This window comes from Rhamphochromis sp. 'chilingali' (genome assembly GCF_963969265.1).
Source record: "Rhamphochromis sp. 'chilingali' genome assembly, chromosome: 2".
Classification (NCBI taxonomy): domain Eukaryota; kingdom Metazoa; phylum Chordata; class Actinopteri; order Cichliformes; family Cichlidae; genus Rhamphochromis; species Rhamphochromis sp. 'chilingali'.
This window is the reverse complement of record NC_137930.1, coordinates 63,814,642-63,833,421: the sequence shown is the minus strand read 5'-3', so window position 1 is coordinate 63,833,421 and position 18,780 is coordinate 63,814,642. Positions and strand designations below refer to the sequence as shown.

The following is an 18,780-nucleotide window of genomic DNA, read 5'->3' as shown; positions in this document are numbered from 1 at the left end:
TCCCTCGTTCCACTTAAGCCCTCGCCCTTTCATTTCGCATTTCCCCAACAAATGCATTCAAGCCAAACACGCATTCGAGCACTTACATCACCAACCAAACACACATCTGCAGCCTATCACACCTTTGTAACTGTTGAGGCCCTGTGTCATTTCAGCAGCGCCTTAAGTACAACCATATCATGAGACAATGCGCTTTTACAGTGCTGGCAGAAAATGCATTTACAGGAAATAACCCAGCCCATTAATTACAGTGAGAGGTAGCTGGCCCCAATTCGTCACTCAATAATGCCCTGTCTGTGTACTTGTGATAGCTGCAAACCGGATAATGCTGCCACTTAGTAATTAATACTCGATCCGTGGCTGTCTCACTAAACAATAAATAAATGCACATCAGAGAATCATGGTAAGGCATCAGAGTGTTCAGAACCTAAATAATGACTGGAAAATTGACAGCTGCTGGAGGTTTGTCTGCTCCGATTTATAGTTCAGTTCATACTTTATTTAACTTTACCAAGGCTTTTTCAGCCCTATAGATCTGTGAGGATCCCCCAATGATTCACTCCCACAGACTAAACCTGTAATGTTACTCAGAGGCTCTGCTACTTATGGATGAGTGCATTAGACATGCCTAGAGAAATATGGTTGTGCCGGGGAAATTAAATTGACCTCTAGACACACAACAATCTTGACATTTTTTTCCAAAATTCATCAAAGTTATATCCAAATGACTGAAATCCTATTCAGTCCGCCTCTTCGCTAAAGTCTTATCCTTTTCTCCATTTTCAATTCAAATGAATGCAGTTCTGAAATGTTAGAACAGCGTTTTTACTCGGCCACAAAAGGATGAACAGAGAAATAAAGTGCAGGGAACATTTCTAAGCGAAATCAAAAACAAGAAGTGATTATATTTTACTTTTAAGTTCTTTCTGCTGCACAGTGAACTTATTAGGGACTTCATTAATAATGTTTAAAGTTTCCCAAAAAAGTAGTGAAATTATCTGCCACCACTTTACAGCTATTGAGGACTTGAGCAAAATGACAAATGAGCATTCACCATTTAGCATTAGTTCAGCTTCAACACCTCTTGGACTTTTTCTTTGATGCCATATTGCCCAAAAAAAAAAAAAAAGTTTGCAGACTAGGCAGGTATATTTTCTAGGAAAAAAAAGCTAGTGTACTGTGAAAGGTACTGTAAATTACTTAAATGATTCATATGCAGAGATGGAGAGGAAAAGAGCGGGCCTCATTGAAGCACCACATACTTTTCATTGTGCTGTCAGCCAGTCTTTGAGTGTGAGGGGCCATACAGGAAAGGGGCACGTATTTCAAGCCAAGTGTCGCTGAAGCAGGGAAATCTGGCAGTTGAGGCCAGGTTTAACTTACTGTAATGTAAATGTGATGCTCGTTGAAGCATAAATCAGCACGCAAATTAGCTTGTTTTTTGTCCCTTTTGGGTATTTTACATTTTATGGTGTCACTTAAGTATTTTTTCAGTATTCGGTCATTCACCACTATTCCAAGTCTTTTGGCCATTGTACATCAGCCATCGATCCGGCTCTACGAGGGACTTAACACTTGTGCCCTTAGCAAAAACCCTGGACTTTCTTTTGACTCATCAAGCCAGGACACTTTTATAGAAGAGTAGCATCCTCACATACACTTAAAATCTATTGGTAAAATAATTCATCTGATATATAATTAGCAACCATTAATTCAAATGTTCAAATATATAAAAAAATCCAAATTCAAATCAGAAGAAGGCATAGATGGGTTGGATTTTCTCCTTTACTTTCATGCAAACCACATCCAATATAAAAGTAAAGTGGCGCATCCCATGCAGTCAGACAACACATGCACAGACAAGAACAAACTTCGTGTATTAGGACTCCAATTACAGACTTAGGTCATTTTGATCTCTACCTACTACTTTGTCAAAATCAACTCTCATGCAAAAAGAAAGAAAATAAAATTCATCTCCTGTGTAAGACATCTGAACTAGAAAGTCATCCTCATAAATCACACCAAGATTTATCCATCAATCCCAATGCCAGCTTCTGCACTGCTCAACAGAGGGACAGGAATGCCATTAGCCCTCACATTAAATGTTAATCAGTAGAGTACACTTCTCTGGAAAACAACCAACAGCAATCAAAAGAACAAGCATTCAAAATAGAAGTTTCCAAACTAATGGGTGATGTTACAAAGGCTACTGTAGTTCTATACGTGTCATACACATAGTCTACTTTCCTGACATCTACTTCCTCTATATCAGGCAGTTTATTCCCATTACTGACACTCTACCTCTTTTCCTGTTTGGCTGCATCCTATTATGCTCTTTCTCTGCTAATCTGTGCAAATGATTTGGTATGTTACCAATAAGTCCTTGGAAATGCCCTTCACTGGATCACATTAATTCCAAGAAAAAAAACAGCACATGAATATGTATTAATGTTTATATATACTGTCTGATACCATTTTAATTTAATATAAAATAAAATGTCCTAAAACACACAGATCCTCGTTGGCTGCCCTGTCTTAGTTTCTTGAATATTCGCAGATTCACTAATGTCAAACTCTGTTTTTTTTTGTTTTTTTTACACTTTTGGTTCATTGTATTGCAAAATTAGATGAAAAAGTACAGCTCCACCAAACACCAACAGTAGAGCTTTTGTTCAGAGTGAAATTCCTCCACTACTCAGTGGTTGCAGGTCATCACTTGACCGGCATCACCATGGTGACAGAATAAGGATTGGTTTAGGAGGGAAAGGTTGCTAATTTACAGCAGCCTGAACAGCGACGCTTGACTGATCCTGATTCAAGGACAGGGATGATTCATACAGACTCTGGTCCCGGGAGTGACCCCCCTGTGCAATGGCAACGAGGCCCTTAAGCAACAGAAGCCTGGAACTGACAGTTAGCCTTGGTGAGAGGGAGAGGGTGGGAATGGATGCCAAAACGATGAAACAAAAGCACATACTTTCAGTTTAAAATAAAATAAAAGCACATACTTTAAAAAGAATGTACACGACTGCATATAAACACAAACTATTTTATTCAGTTCCACAAAACAAAAATCCTACTATTACAACATCCAGACAGACTTAAAAAACAAGGAAACAGGAAGCAACATTGCCTTAGCTGTTGGTGGCAGGATCAAACTAACTGCATCTTGCCAACTGCTTGGCCTTCCTTTCTTGCAGACCAAGAGCTGAGAGTCTCTTAGTATTGCTTTGTGATCACTTTAAGCTACCAAAAGCAAAAACCTGAAACTTTTCCAAAGCTGAAAACCATGGGCGGTGACATGTGCAACCTCTCCTATTTGTGCCTGTCAAGTGTGCGTTGGCTCTGATGAACTGGCACTATTACATTCCACTCCCACACCTCAGTCTACTGCCATTATATTCCCCTACACTATTTCATGCTCCCTCCCACACCTTTCTATCTCCGCCGGCTCTCTGAGCTCTGCTGATGAAGGGCATGAACAGACCAACATCTCAGCGTCATATACGTCTCTACCACAAAAAATGCCCATGGACTAACTTTTGATTTTAATCTATAGCGCCTATATTATTTGGGGCCAAAGTCAAGCAGCAGTCAGTGGGGGGAGGATGTAGCTGTTTGAGAAGCTATTAGCAGACTAAAAGGATATCAATAGTGAATAGAGGCTCAGGGACTTTTAATCACTCTGCCATTCTTTGTTCTTTATATATCAGGCTGACACTATATATTAATGTCTAATTTACAGGCACTGTTATTGGGGAGGCTGGAGTTACTGCTAAGTGTCAGAACACAGTCACTGTATATACAGCCCTATTTGAATTGCTGATGTTTATTGGCCCAGTAAATGACAAGGCTGTGAAGACAGGTTGTTGAATACACAGTGCTTATGCAAAATAGCAGATGCAGTGCTAGTGGATCTATCTAGAAGTTCTTACACAGCCTTAGGAGGATATAACAAATAGAAAGCTGCAGATTACTCTCTGTGGGAGGGGAGCATCCCTGGAGTTTAAAATGAGGGATTTGACTTCTCAGAGAGCGTGCTCACTATACCAGCTAGAAGGTTAAAACTGCTTATTGTACTGCTTGTGTGGATTGAAAAGGGTTTGTGGACATGTGCGGCCAAAATGAAGCTTTTTAGCATATTAGGGTTTTAGTTGGACAGGCGTTTTTGGAATACACCAAATTCCTCTGACAAGCACTGAAAACAAGTGATTCTCACTGAGAAGCTTATCGAAATGTACAAAAGAAACTGGCAGATTTAATTAAACACAGTCGAGTTATCTAAAAAAAAAGCTGTGATTCAGTTTAATTTTTCCAGATCTTGGATCGTGTTTAATGGGTGGGCTAATTTTCATCAAACCAGTCAGGGGTCAGGGGTGATGCTAGCTGCCAATGTTTTGACAGTGTACTCATGTAGCAGATTAATGTTACACGTCAGCTCGGTGCTCAGTGTCTCACTCTGACTGACAGCTCTCTGGGGACCTGCAGCCAATGATTCCTCCTAAGGAGACATTAGTAAAGACCATAATGATGAAAAACATGTATATTAGGACAGTGCAGTTTTCAGGTCCCTGCACAAGCTGCACAGTGTTTTTAATGAGACATATTCAGTTGGCTTATTTATTGCTCGTTTCTACTGGGGTCTGAACATAGCCAAATAAGTATACTATATGACACACAAACAAAGGTCTACCCTTGGGTGTAATTCCCTAATTTTAACAATGATGCAAGACACACTTGTGTCAAAAATACTATAAATAGCTACAAATGCAATGCACATGTAACTGGCTCTATCTTGCAAACAATGTCAATGTATTCTATGACGCAATCTGAATGCCAACATATTTAAAGAGTTTCGGTATTCAGACCCAATGTCACCCCTTTTGTTCAAAGAAGGAACTCAATTACTGTTGTGAGGCTTTCAAAGTGTTTGTGCAGTCTTCAAGAGTTTAAAGATTTATTATTTGCCCAATTATTACCCTGATATTAAAACAAATGTAGTCTAGGGGAGAGGCAGCAGAGAGGGCATAAATCTTACTCATGCAAATTTGAAAGCTTATGCTAAACTTAATGCAGGGTTTTAGAGCTTTGCTACTGCATGCTTCACACAGTTTTTTGTGTATGAAAACACAACAGGAAAAAAAACACAATTCTTTGATGGCTGTGACTCTACAAAGCATGCCTTATCTTCAGAAATGCACAAAGCCAGCTGAGAGGTTTGTGAAGCCCTCAAATCAACCATCCCCTGGCCCTTCTGTTCCTACCTTTACATCATTTCCCCTCCCTGTTTCTCGCTTCTAAACTTAATTAAAAAAGGACAAGATGAATTGTCTTTGAGATGGGGGAGGTGTGAGTTTTAATCATTATCACACTTTTCGACAGTCTCCACGCCATCTGATACTCTGTCTACTTGTGTTAATTAACGTGTAACGACGCTGATGTGAGTGTTTCAACTGCTTTTCTTAAAAACCTCTAAGGGGAATCTCCAGTTTTTAAAACAGGTCAGCTGCAGTGAATGGAGCTGTGCTCATCACTTTTGTTCTGAGTCCTTTAACTTGTCAAGTGCTGCGACCTTCAGAAAGTTTTATGTGTCCTGACAGCATTATTTTTCACATCAAATATGCAGAACAACCAGCTTCTGACACACTGTAGCTCTGTGTGTGTGCTTATCCACTCATGCACATGCTCTTTTGGATATGCAGAGAGGCTCTCTTGTTCTCAGTAAGGGCTCCCCCAACATCTGGACCTGTATGTCCTGTATGCCCTGCAGCAGTGTTTCAATAAAAGTTTGTTTCAGATGCAAACATGCACAAACATTGACTGCACTCTATCCTCTGCTGTAAGAAGAAGGGAGGACTGGGGAGAGCAAAGCGAAGCTCGGCTGTGGAAAACCAGCTTTCAAGTCATTTCTGTTTCCAGAGTTGTACCGGTCGGCCTCAGGGCCCGATGTGATAGATGCTGCTCTCATCCTCTCGAGCTTATCGCTACCCCTCACTCACTTTTATCCAAATCCCTTCCTTTCTCTGCCAAATCGCCTGTCTCTCTTTGCTTACCTCCATCTTCCTGCCCATTGCTATTCATTGCTTCCTGCGACTCCATTTCTGGTTCACTATATTATGTTTATGTGGTGCCCCTTTCAATTTCTTTATCTCCGATATCCATTACAGTGGACCCATCCCACTCCTCCTATCTCACTGTGCGATGATTGCACAAATGCATTTATAGGAATTGTGTATTGTCTGCCACTTTGGCACCTTTCTGCTATTTGAAAAATCAATTACCTATCCAATAAAACATTAAACAGTAAAAGCAGCTCTGTGCTCTGCTCTGTTAGTGCCTAACTGCGCTACATCGTTTAAAATCACTCGGATGAGAACTAAAAACACTGGAGGCATAACAAAGCCGAGAGGATGATGCTGCCTTTGTAGATTTCATTGCCTGACCCCTCCAGGGCAGGATAACCAAATCCTAGCAGGTAAATGCCATCACGAGCTATCCACTGACAGACTTGGGAGGTGATCTCTCACTACACTCATTCACATAGAAGAAGCAAGTGTAGAGACACTGAAGCGAGTAATTATGAATAAGGAGAAAGAGTGGTTAAACAGTGGAAGCGAGGAAGAGGATGGAGCGAGGAGGGAGATGGTATGGTCGAGCGGCTGAGAGCTGATATTGCATGCCTTATCAGTCACCTCCAGGTCTTTGCTTATTATAAAGAGAGGCAAAGTCAGAGTCGAATGTAAGGTAAAAGTGAGTGTGTGGGCCAAGCAGTCCTCTTGTTGTGGGGACCTAAATGTGTTGACATAGTCACATTATGGGGTCGGGGCTTCCTTATAGAAACTGAAAGCAAGTCCTTATGACATTTAAATAGATTGACTATCAGACACAAGGTTAGGATTTTGTTAAGCTAAGGTTAGACAAGCAGAAGATTATGATTTAGGGTCGAGGAAATCGGCACGAAATTAATACATTAATACAACAAAATGTCCTCTAAAGTGATGAATTGATTGTGAATGTCTGTGTGCAAATGGAAAAGAGATCCCAAGAGTCAAACCACAGCGATACTTTCACTCCTTCAGAAGTAGTGTGCGAAAAATGGAACTGATCTTCCTTGATCCTTTTCTGGGGTCAAAAGAAGAAGAGCTCACAACTTTTTAGCACTTACACTTTACGTAAGGCTACAGTACACAAGCCTCAAGGAGCAAATATGAGCAAGAGAACATTTAGGTTACTTGCTCTCCATGCACACAAATATTACCATAAAACCTGTGCTGACACGAAGTCTTGAGGGAATACAACAACATACCCAAACAGACTTAGGTTAGAAGTTGGTGCGCAGACACATTTCTGTGAAATCCAAAAACTCGCAAACTAGATAGCTGAAAATGTAAGCTTTTTGGGCGGAGTTTCCTGCGATAAGGAAAGGGTAAAACTTGGCACTCCATCACCTGCAGACAGTTTAGACGTAGATGCATTCTGAGAAACCACTCCGTCAACCATTGCAGCAGTTATAATAGAATTGCTTCTAGGCAGAACACTTTCTCTCTGTAGTTAATGGAGCCAAATAATTGCACTCAGGACCATCAAAATTCCCAGTCATGTGTCACTTGATAGATCTTCACTGAGCCCATATTGATGCAGTTGAACATTTTATGACATAATGTAACAGAGCTGTAAAAGATTAATGCTTTCTAATGCATTTGGAAACAAACAAACAAAAAAATCATCTACCATTAGGTTTTCTGTTTGATCATTGCAACTCTCCATACAGTGTGAAGTAATGCTTTCTGAGGTCTAATGCTTCAGAAGCCAAAACTACAGCCAGCAGGATTCTTCCAGCAAGTAGTAGAGTTGGTATTGTTCACTTGTCAACAAGGAAATGGAGTGCAGTGGACACAGATATCGATCAATATTTCTGCACCACAATACAGTGCTATTCAGCATTCTGTGCCTTTGCATTGAGTTGTGGAGGACAGGCTTGTAATTACAGATAGACTGCCTTTTCGCTCTGTCTCTTTCATAACACAAGCAAGAAGAAATAATAGTAATGCATTCATTAATTCAGCTTCACAAAAGTGGGAAAAAAGTTGACCAACTCCAGCTTATTAATTTTGACTTGAAAATAATAGTTTTTGAAGGAAAATTGGGCAGAATAATTAGCTTCAGCAGCTACTGCTTGTACTTTGTCAGCAGTGGCAGTTGAGGAAAAGCTGGACAAAACTTTTTGACGGCTGCTGTACGACTGCTGCAGTGCTCCTCCCTGTTTAGTAGACATGTTTTGCCTCTTGAGTTTCAATCAAGTTTCTGCCTGACTCAGTCCTGGTAATAACAGTAGTGTGTAGTGGGCTATAGATGCTGATAGTTTTAACTTTCCACTTTACTTGTTTTTGTTTGTGTTACTTTTGACAGACTTTTGTTCTCAAAGTATAAATCAATATGACAACAGCATCCTGGCAGGACAGTTATATACTGATTTTTTATTTTATTTTTTCTAAAACATGAAAGAACACCTGACAGCAGGTCCACACTGGGTTTCCGGTGGTTATACGTGCATCAGGATTAGACTGCTGGCAGAAATCATAGGCTTGCCAGTGGAAGAACAAGTGAGGTGTTGACAGTAGCTGGCTGTCGTGCCAGGAAAATAAGAATGCCAGATATAAGTGCTACCTGACAGTGAATAAGGCATTCTGTACCAGAAGGCATCATTCTCACTATCAGGGATCATCCTGCTACTACCTGAATTACACTACAAGTCGACACATTGCCATCAAACATTACACTAATGATGCTGTGGTGTGTGTCTCTCTGTTAAATAAAGGCACAGTGAGGTTTTTTTTTCCAGTGTTGTGGGAATAAAATCACAGCAGCTTATGTCTTCTTTGGCATAAAGCTTAATCCGTCAGTGGTTTTGTTATAAAGCACAGACTGCAGAATATCTCTTAAGTGATGTCTCCAAAACATCAAGTTTTATGACATATTGAGTGACTAAACACTGCAGCTCTGCTATCCAGTTTAACAGCGAATCTACAAGCTTCCACGTGTTTGGAAATCTGCTGCAAAGTTTACTGCCAATATTTCTGATAAGGCAGAAATGTGCTTGGAATTAGTCTTGCATACAGAAAAAATTATTAAGATTAATAATTGCTTTTTTTCATGAAGGACCAGCTTTAATGAGATTAGTATTGGTGGAGTAAGACCAAGAGAGAAAGGCTGAAATAAAGTGTGTCTCACTCTTGTGTTAATGATATTAAGGTTTTCTCCAAAAAAGTCATGGCTTTTACTGAGCTGAACAACTGCAGGAAAGAAACACATGCACAGTTGTAATCATGTGTGCATCCATGTGAAGGAATGTATTCAATGAAACACTGTATTGAAATTGATACGTGCATGGATGCAGGGGTGTTTCCAAAAGGGGGAAATGGGGTGGCATCAACCCCCTCGGTATACGATTAACTCCTCCAGTGCACACCCCGAATCAAAGCCGTTGGACTACATTTACTCTTTAAAAGCCACAACACCAAAAGATTACACGATTCCTTTAATGTACTTCATGTACTTTATTAAAGTACTTTCATGCTATGCTGCTTTCTGCTTTCACTCCATTATAATGTTGATGCGAATAATATACTTTGTAGTCCACAATACTTATTTTGTATTACGTGCGCCGCCACTCTTGTGTTAATCTATGCACGGTCTGAAGCATGTGTGTGGGAATGTATGTGAATGTTTTACTGTTATATCTTATTAGTATTTTAAGTATTCTATTTTATTTATTGAATTTTATTGTTTTATTTATATTTTGATATTGCTAGGGATGATGCAATGATCGGGGACCATTCTTAATTTCGTTGTTCTCATGACAATGACAATAAAGTTTCTGATTCTGATTCTGATTAAAGTTGTAGTTACTTATTATTTTGCAGATTAATTGCAATATTATAGTTCAAGCTCCCATGCAATAAGGTTATTAAATCTTCAACAGCTTCAACATTAAAGAGATAAACACATCAATAAATCAGTAATTATTATCCAACAAGTGTTACTGCACATAATGAGGTACATTTACTTTAGATACTTCGATATATTCTGAATATACAACTTTGTGAACTATTAAGCTGCTTAAATAGGATTATTTTTTAATTAAGCAGAAAGCCTAAATACTGTTTTTCCACTTTGCAATAATTATCTGACGCAAGATTACGTTTAAATTCTTGTGCAGCTCCACTTTCCATATAACAAATCTGCAACAGGGCACAGGGTTTTTATCTTTCATCACTCTAAAAGGTTATTATAAATAGCACACAATTAGTCTGGGTAATTATGGTATGGGTAAAATTGATTGGTATTTGTTTGCTGCTATCATTTGATTTTTGACATTCCTATTATTTGATTCATGTGCAGTTCATAAGATAATTAAATAAACCTGGTGCTTGCATATCTTAGATGCAGTTCACACGTTTGCACATTACGCTCCAAAAATGCATCCATAATGAACATGAAACATATACATATATATTATAGATGAGCTTAGAACGTGCGTAAATATTATATGTAACACTGTGTATACATCATACATCTGTATGGAATCTATAACTGATATTCTTACATGTTTCTAATTTCACAATTCTTTGCTGAAGCTGTTTCATTTTCATGTGATTACAGAAACAAATGCTTTATTGTATTTTACCAGGAAAGGTGTGTGTTGAAGCTGCATAACCAGATAATCCTGTGTGTATGTTAGATTCTCAATGCCTCAGTAGATGTTCCATTTAGTAAAAAATTAAATTAAATAATAAAAAAAAACATTACCTGCTGTAGTCAAGCAAATCTCCTCGTCACTGTTGTCCTGACAGTTGTCCTGTCCATTACACAAGAAGCTGCGGTCCACACAACGGCCATTTCGACACTTAAAGCGAGCCTCCGAGCACACCAAGGGGTTCTCCGCTGTGGTCGAATCAGAGCAGAGGTAAAGGGTCAGCTGTTAGCTCAAACACCTTTACAGGGAAAAGTTTTCAGCTCAGATTGATCTGCTGTATCTGACAATTTGTTTAAAGTCAGGTAAATATTATATGGTGGCATTTTAGCAGAAGATATGAAACATTTAAGAACTATCGGCAAGTTTGTCTGGAGTTTGATAAAAATCAAAAATCAGTCATTTAAAAGAGAGGACAAAACCTTTTTAAAACATTCAAAGTCCTGCAGAGAACTACCATTCCTTTTTCAGTACGTTCTGGTTTTTGTCTTTGTTCAGGCCTCTGCAAAATGAGGCATAATTATCTTGTGAGAAGATCCAGACAATTACACAGTTGTGACGCAGTATGTGCTGGGAGCATAGAGCAAAGCTCCATTTAAATGGCTAGATTAGATTTGTGAGCATGGGGCCCTGCAGGCTAGAAACACTGCCTCTGACAATGGTGAGTGATTGGCTCGAATAACCTTCCCCACTGGGAAAGCGGCAAAGGGGTCATGTGAAAGCCAATTATACTCTAAAAAAACAAACAAATCTTGTACACCTTGTACACCTACTACAACAACACTAGGGTAAAAGATGGACAACAATATTTACATTGTTAAAAAGATGTAAAACAGTAAAGATAAAATGATGCATAACCATGGAGTTATGAGCAATGCATAAAAATGATATTGTCAACACTATAATATACAGATGTGCAAAATTCAGTTATTGAGACACAGCAACTCTGCAGAACTTGGACTCTTTATAGAATAACTTTTCCCCTCTCAAAGTAGTGATGTAACTAAAAGTCTAGCAGGGATAGCTGTGCCAGATAGTGCTGTGTCCACTGAAGCTGATTGTGCCCACCATGTGCCACAGCATACTTCAGAAGACTCACAAAAATGGATCGCCACTCTTCTCCACTAAAAATACATGGGTTCACAGCTTTGATGGAAGTTTCACAGAGCAGATCACTCCAGACAGTAAAGTCAGCTTGGTATTTCATAACCCTGCTTTACCATAGTAGAGACACACCAAAGACAGCTTTAAGGCACATAGGTTGTGCGAATATGACAGACTTCAAAAACCCAGAAATGTGTTAAAAATGATCAGAAAGAATCAAACTTTTGACAACATAAATTTGTGGGAGTTTATTCTGCTGAGAATAAAGTGCAACTTCCACAGGACGTATCAGGAATCTCCTGCAAACCACTTTAAACTCAATAAGGCACCTGTACAGGTGGGATTAATCCTGGAAATGCAGTGCAACTTTCTACCAGTTCCTGTGCAGCTCATCCAGCTCCAGCACCCTTTCTCAAGAACATTTTTTCGCCAGAAAAGCCTATTTTGAAGTGAGAAGATGATTATAGCTTGTTTTATGACTGCAGGAGACACATACTGTCAGGAACTTTAGGGGGGAAAAAAGTGAAGTGAGATCTTGCAAAGTTACATAACTGAAAGTCTGAATAAACCGTGGGCTGGTACAGCAGTCAAGGTTTTAAAAACCTGTCAAGTGCTTGTAAAAAGTTGGACAGAGCAGACAAAAAGCACAGCTTCTGAAATGCTGCGTGGTTTGTTGAAGCCACATGGTGGAAACCTGTCTATAAAAACAGCTACATCCACAGAAAACAAAGCAAGAAATTTTGTAATCTCAAAAGAGGAATAGTCTAGCTGCTCTAAATTCTTATACATGGAGAGAATTTGGGTGGAAATGCCTAATAAGTTTTTTTTTATTACTCCAAGGCAGAAAGTTAATATTTCAACAGAGAAGTCCGAGTGTTGGAGGCTCTGTGGAAATCATGAAGCTAATCGTGGTTATCAAAGTAACATACCGTTCCAGTTCAATGTCTTTTTGTTGGGAAACACCGATTTTCATTTAAATAGAAATGTATATTTTGACTGAGTATTTATTTGGTGTCCTGATATCAGCTGGTAGGAAAGCTCTAACCAGACACTTGTTACAACCAGACCTCCCCACAAAAGAGGAATAGATAGAGGTTGTTGGCAGCATACAGTACTGTGCAAAGGTTTTAGGTAGGTTTGAAAAAATGCTGTAAACAAAGAATGCTTTCAGAAATATAAATGACTGTTTATTGGCTTCAAATGTATTCTGCAGTTGGACAACGACCCCAAACATACAGCCAAAGTCATTAAGAACCATCTTCAGCATAAAGAAGAACAAGAAGTACTGGTAGTGATGGTATGGCCCCACGGAGCCCTGATCTCAACATCATCGAGTGTGTCTGGCAGTACATGGAGACAGAAGGATGTGAGGAAGCCTACATCCACAGAAGATCTGCGGTTAGTTCTCCAAGATGTCTGCCAGCTGACTTCCTTCAAAAACTGTGTGCAAGTGTACCTGGAAGAATTGATGCTGTTTTGAAGGGAAAGGGTGGTCACACCAAATATTGATTTGATTTAGATTTCTCTTTTGTTCATTCACTGCATTTTATTGATTGAAGAAAATAAAAGATTAACACTTTCATTTTTGAAAGCATTCTTTGTTTACAGCATTTTTCTCACCTGCCTAAAACTTTTGCACAGTGCTGTATATCTAATGGAAAAGATCCCATAATCACACAGATTACAGACGGAAAAGTTTGTCAACATTTAAACTGAATGGACTCTCCAGACGCATTAGACACAGACACTGGAAGGGCAGTCGCTCTGAATCTTCTAATTTGTCATACAGAGATGCATTTATATTATTATTGTAACTAACTGAAATTTTTGGGGTGTGGCAAATCGATTAAGCTTAAGCAAAAGTATTTTACAGTTTACTGCAGAAGCATATTTGTAGTTCAGACTAGAGATGGCACGATACCACTTTTTTATGTCCGATACCAATTTCGATATCATAAATTTGGATATCTGCCGATACCGATATGAATCCGATATAGTGTTTTTTAATCAACAAAACTTTTTTTAAATATCTTGCTGCATTTTGTATAAGTTCATACTCAAGTTTAAAACAACAACTACACTAAAGCTATTCTGTTATACCTGTATGCAAAAAAAAAAAAAATTTCATAGTTCAGCAATACTGATCAATCTAATAAACTTAAACCTACACCATCCTCCCTATTCTGGTATTTTAAAGAGTACTTAGCGTAAATATTAAGCAACCTAACTAATAGGGTTCCAACTCCCAGCAACAACAAAAATAAATAAATAAAAAATAGGGAACCACCCCTCACGCTCCACCTCATGATGCTTAATCGATGTAATCAACCTTAATTTGATGCAGTGTGAAAAAAAATGCACAGAAATCAATTATTTTTCAAGAAATATTAAATAGATTCAACATCTTTCTTCAACAAAATTGCAGACTGCACAGATGGTACCTTCCCAAAGTAAAAAGTACTATAGCTTACTAGGGTATATATATTAGACTTAATAGTCACTATGTACAGTAATTGACTTCTATTCATTTTACATCAAATTAAAACTTTGGGTGTCAGATAATTATTTATTAAAAGCTCGACATTTTAAATGAGAATAAGAAAGCAAAGTATGTCTTTGTGCCCCCTTTCCCCTGTTAATGCCCTATCGGCCCCCCTGGCTAAACTTTGCTAGATCCGCCCCTGCTCAGTTACCAGCTGTCAGCTACGTAGAAAAAGATCCTCGAGTAGGAAGTAATATTAAATACATTCTAACAACAGCTTATCAAGCTTAAACGTGCTGCTGTTGTTCAGCCACTGGTTTCCTCTTTCTGGTGCAAAGTGAGCCAAAAACAAACCAGAGAGACGGACTCGCGACAGAAAAGCCGATCAGATGATCATTAAGCAGTTTCATGATTGAAGTAGCAGGAGGAGAGGCAGTCGCTCCATATATCGTTTGTTAAGCTTAACGCAGGAATGCTTTACAAACATTCAGAGATGGACTTACACACTTGCTTTACTTCTCTCGGGGATAACTTTGTCGGAGATGAAATGCCGGGTTGCTAGCGAAGCTCCAAATGCTATCCAGACCACCACAGGTCCCGCACGTGATGCATACTGCTCCGACGTGCTAACATTCTGAGGTGAGTTACGGCGTGTTGCAAGTTTTGTGAGGTGCTTTCGTGATATTTAACGGATCGGATTACATTTTTTATTTTTCTCCGATATCCGATCCAGTAATTTAGGTCAGTATCGGACCGATACGTAATATCGGATCGGTCCATCTCTAGTTCAGACTGATGTTAGTTGCACCCTATAATTTTGCTGAAGAAAAAAAAAAACCCACATTAAAACTGCTATAATTTTAAAAGGGCTGTTTAGCAGAGAGATATTTATACTTTAGTTTTTAGTGTGTATTAATCTCTCCAAGCAATGGAGCCTGCATTTTTTTTCCTTTAACCTGTTCGAAATTTATAGACTCCAAGCCCATTAAACATAACTCTGATGGTGACGTCAGGGTTATTTTCTCAGATTTGATGAAGCTCCACCAGAGGAACATAAGACATACAACATATATATTCCATATGTTGCTTAGATCTGCTTTGATATAAACAAGACATGGCATCATCTGGCCACAGATCCATGTATCTGGGTGTCATGTGAGACTTACTGCAGTTTTCCTCGTCACTCCCATCAGGACAATCACTGAAGCCGTTGCAGCGGAAGCGTCCAATGATGCAGTGGACACCGTTAGCGCAGGCGAAGAATGTAGGAGAACACTTTGACTTGACCTTAGCTAAAGATATAAGGGTTGGGGGAAGTGGTGAAAAACAGAACAATGAATTAGTGTGTGCATGATGCAGAGACGGTGCAGAAATCTTTCAGACATCTTTCAGACATCATGTTTTATGACAGCATTTGCCTTGGCTGTGATGAACAAGGTAAAGGAGAGACCTTCACTAGGAGACAGTGCTTGTATTACACTTAGGTCCATGTGTTTTTGTGACACTTACACAATTTTTCCTTTCTAGAACACCATGATAGATTTAAAATGAAACAATCAGGACACAGGAAGAGGAATAAAATCAGTGCATATGCTTTATCTTTGCTTCGAAGTGTTGAACAAAAACACTTCTTAAACCATAGTCCTCTACTTTCAGAGGCTTGAAATGTATTTGAACTATCCACTTTAAAGCAGTTTAATGTAACATAACTCTAGAACTGGCCAAATCAACAGTTTGGCACATTCTGTGAAAAACAACACAATGGTGAACTCAACAGCATAAGGTCTAGATTTTATTTGAAATCAACAGTAATGATCACAGCATCGGTCATATGCTAAAGAAAATTCCCATCACAATATTCAGGACTTAATAAGGGAAACAAAAAGGCTCAGCACAAGGTACAAACCAATGATCAGTCTCACCGAAAGAAAGGCCAAATTAGACTTTGCCAAATAAACACACACACACGTCAAAACATAGCTTTTCATCTGCCAGGTGATCAGATTAGCCTGTAACAGAACGACACAAAAAATGTGGATGTTATGGCTTATTATCAGAAACATAATCATCTGTAAAAAAAACAGCAAAGTTAGTGGTTTCCAATGGCAACGGGTCACTAGTTCTTACTGGTTATATTCCAAAGTTATCCCAAAGTGTTTAGGGCTATCCATTTTAAACAGATGCATCCTAATTAAGCATAACCGACTGGACAGTGCAAATAGAGATCCAATAGTAACGGAATATTTTCAGTTGCCCAAGTCAGTCATCTGATTTCAACCTGATCTACAAGACATTTCACTTGGTAAACAGGTAAAACTAAGGGGAAATTAACCCATGATCAAACAATAACCAAAGACGGATGCAGGAAAAGGTTCAGCAAAACATCACAATGGAGAAAAACTCATTTTGGTGACATCCATGGTTCCTTGGCTTGATAGTCATTGCCTCTAAAAGATTTCTTCAAAGTATTAAAAAATAACAGCTTATGTATGATCATGATAATTTAAAAGCTGACAGTCTGTATTTCATTTGCATTTGTTCCTTTTCATATCTACTGCAGTTAAAAATTGTCATTGTCCAAAAATGTCAAGACCTAACTTTATACCTGCGTGTTCTAACATTCAAAGACACACAGCCATTCAATATTATATAATGTTCAAACAGTTGCTTACGGATAAAGAATCATTAAAGGTAGCCCATTTTGTTCTGCATTGCTAATACTCCCATTTCCACAATTATGACACATAATGGGTAAGATCTTGACCAAAGAGTACTGATAAGAGGAGAGAAAAAAAATCAGTTAATGACAAAGAAAGTAAATCGTGTGGGAGAGGGTTTGTATGGATTCTGCCATTGATCAGCCTAAGCAGGCCATGGGCCTTATCTCTCAGGACAGCCCTGAGACTGAGTGAAGAGCTTGCAGAACATCAATGCCTGGCAACCTCAGTTAAGCACCAAGCCCTAGCTTTTTACCTCAAACTCATTGATCTTCCCTGGCAGAAGAAGAAAAGCAAGATAACAGGTAGATACAAGCAAAGACATCAGAAAAGACCCTGCAAAGTTACTGTAGAAGTCGGATTCCAACCAGGAAATACACACACACACACACACATTGCTGCAAGAGAACCATGGTTGCTATATTTACAGTTTGCATTACTGAGTTATATTATTATAAAATACAATGTTTCAGACTTGTGTTTCCCTATTCGAGACTTTTTAAAAAAAAAAATTACCTACTGGATGCATTTTTCCCTTCCAATAATAAGCATTTAAGTAAAGCTGGCATTTGGAAATCTGGCTTCTAATCAGAGCTGCTCTCATTGTAACAGTATTTACTAAAGACAGAGAAAAGAAAATCTAAGAATTACAACTAAGACATTGTTATGATGCTTTGGTAAATAACAGAGACGCATGCCAGTGAGGAAGTAGCATGATACATTTTATGAACACTTGGAAACAACAGAAGGATGGAGCAACCCACACATACAAACACACAGGGAGGAGGAAGTGAGTGGGCATGCTAGAAATGTCAAAGAAAGCCACCAAACCTTCTATGTGTTTTGTTTCCCTGTGTTGAATGCGGTGGGTAGAATTGGCTCGCTCATAGGCTGGCAATGTGCTGCTTCAAATGCCAGGGGTGCACATTTTTCCCTCTACAATTTATTGCGGTAGCCTGATTTATGAGCTCTTTCAAGCTGTGGCGATTATGTGTAGCAGCACGGAGGGCAAGGCGCAATAACCACAAGGCTTTGGAGCACCCATCTCCAGGATGAAATGTAATCCTCTGGATGCGGGAGGAAGCTGGGATAGTGCCCGATCTATGTGTCTATAGTCTGGGAAACCTTTGTTTACCTGGCCAGCAGAGTCCCTAAACACCCAAATCTCATTTTGTGCAGCATATCACATTCATAAAAGTCTTCTTCTGTAGCTTTCAGGGATATTAAAAGATTAGTAATAAAACAAAAACACGAGCTCCCGCTGGGGGTTAAAGTGAGATTCTGCTGGCCACAAACAAAGGAAACATAATCCTTTGTTATCTATTTGTATTCATTTACACTGGTGTTTCTTCTTTTACCAATTTTATTTTCTATTTCTATACATAAGAAAGAAATGTTATTGCTCTGAGATTCATGTGAATCCTAATTACCACTTATCCAGCTGGCTAGGATTCTTCCGACCCAGCGTCTGTGCACAAAATTAACTTAAAAGTCACAACAAGGGCAAGCTTATGAAGGGGAATTGGTGGGTGGGACAAACACAGCTGGCTGGACAGATATAGCTAATGTGCTTAGCTGTGTTTTTGGGTTGCATATCACCATAGCCTAAGCCAAGCTGTTTATGAAGCAAAAATGCAAAAACTTAATTAGACCCATCAAACTAGAGTGGAAGAGATGGCAACACAAAACCATATATCCCGGGCATTAGCAGTTCAACTTTAAAT

At 38.9% G+C, this 18,780-nt stretch overlaps 1 protein-coding gene and 1 long non-coding RNA gene across 8 annotated transcripts in view; one reads left to right on the top strand and one right to left on the bottom strand.

Annotated features, from left to right (window-relative positions):
- Window positions 1–18,780, bottom strand: part of ldlrad3 (low density lipoprotein receptor class A domain containing 3) — a 101,177-nt gene that overhangs the window by 36,856 nt on the left and 45,541 nt on the right. For all 5 annotated transcript variants that reach the window (XM_080870907.1, XM_080870906.1, XM_080870905.1 and 2 more), the window contains 2 exons: window positions 15,506–15,631; window positions 10,810–10,944 (listed from right to left, as the gene is read on the bottom strand). In XM_080870907.1, the coding sequence (XP_080727033.1) occupies window positions 10,810–10,944; window positions 15,506–15,631 (261 nt within the window). The remainder of the gene's footprint in view (window positions 1–10,809; window positions 10,945–15,505; window positions 15,632–18,780) is intronic.
- Window positions 1–18,780, top strand: part of LOC308389494 — a 49,305-nt gene that overhangs the window by 22,525 nt on the left and 8,000 nt on the right. For 2 of the 3 annotated variants that reach the window (XR_013970282.1, XR_013970283.1), the window contains exon 3: window positions 13,071–13,355. The exons of the other annotated variant lie outside the window; for it this stretch is intronic. This is a non-coding gene — a long non-coding RNA (uncharacterized lncRNA). Of the gene's footprint in view, window positions 1–13,070; window positions 13,356–18,780 lie in introns of those variants that run through there. 3 annotated transcript variants of the gene reach the window in all.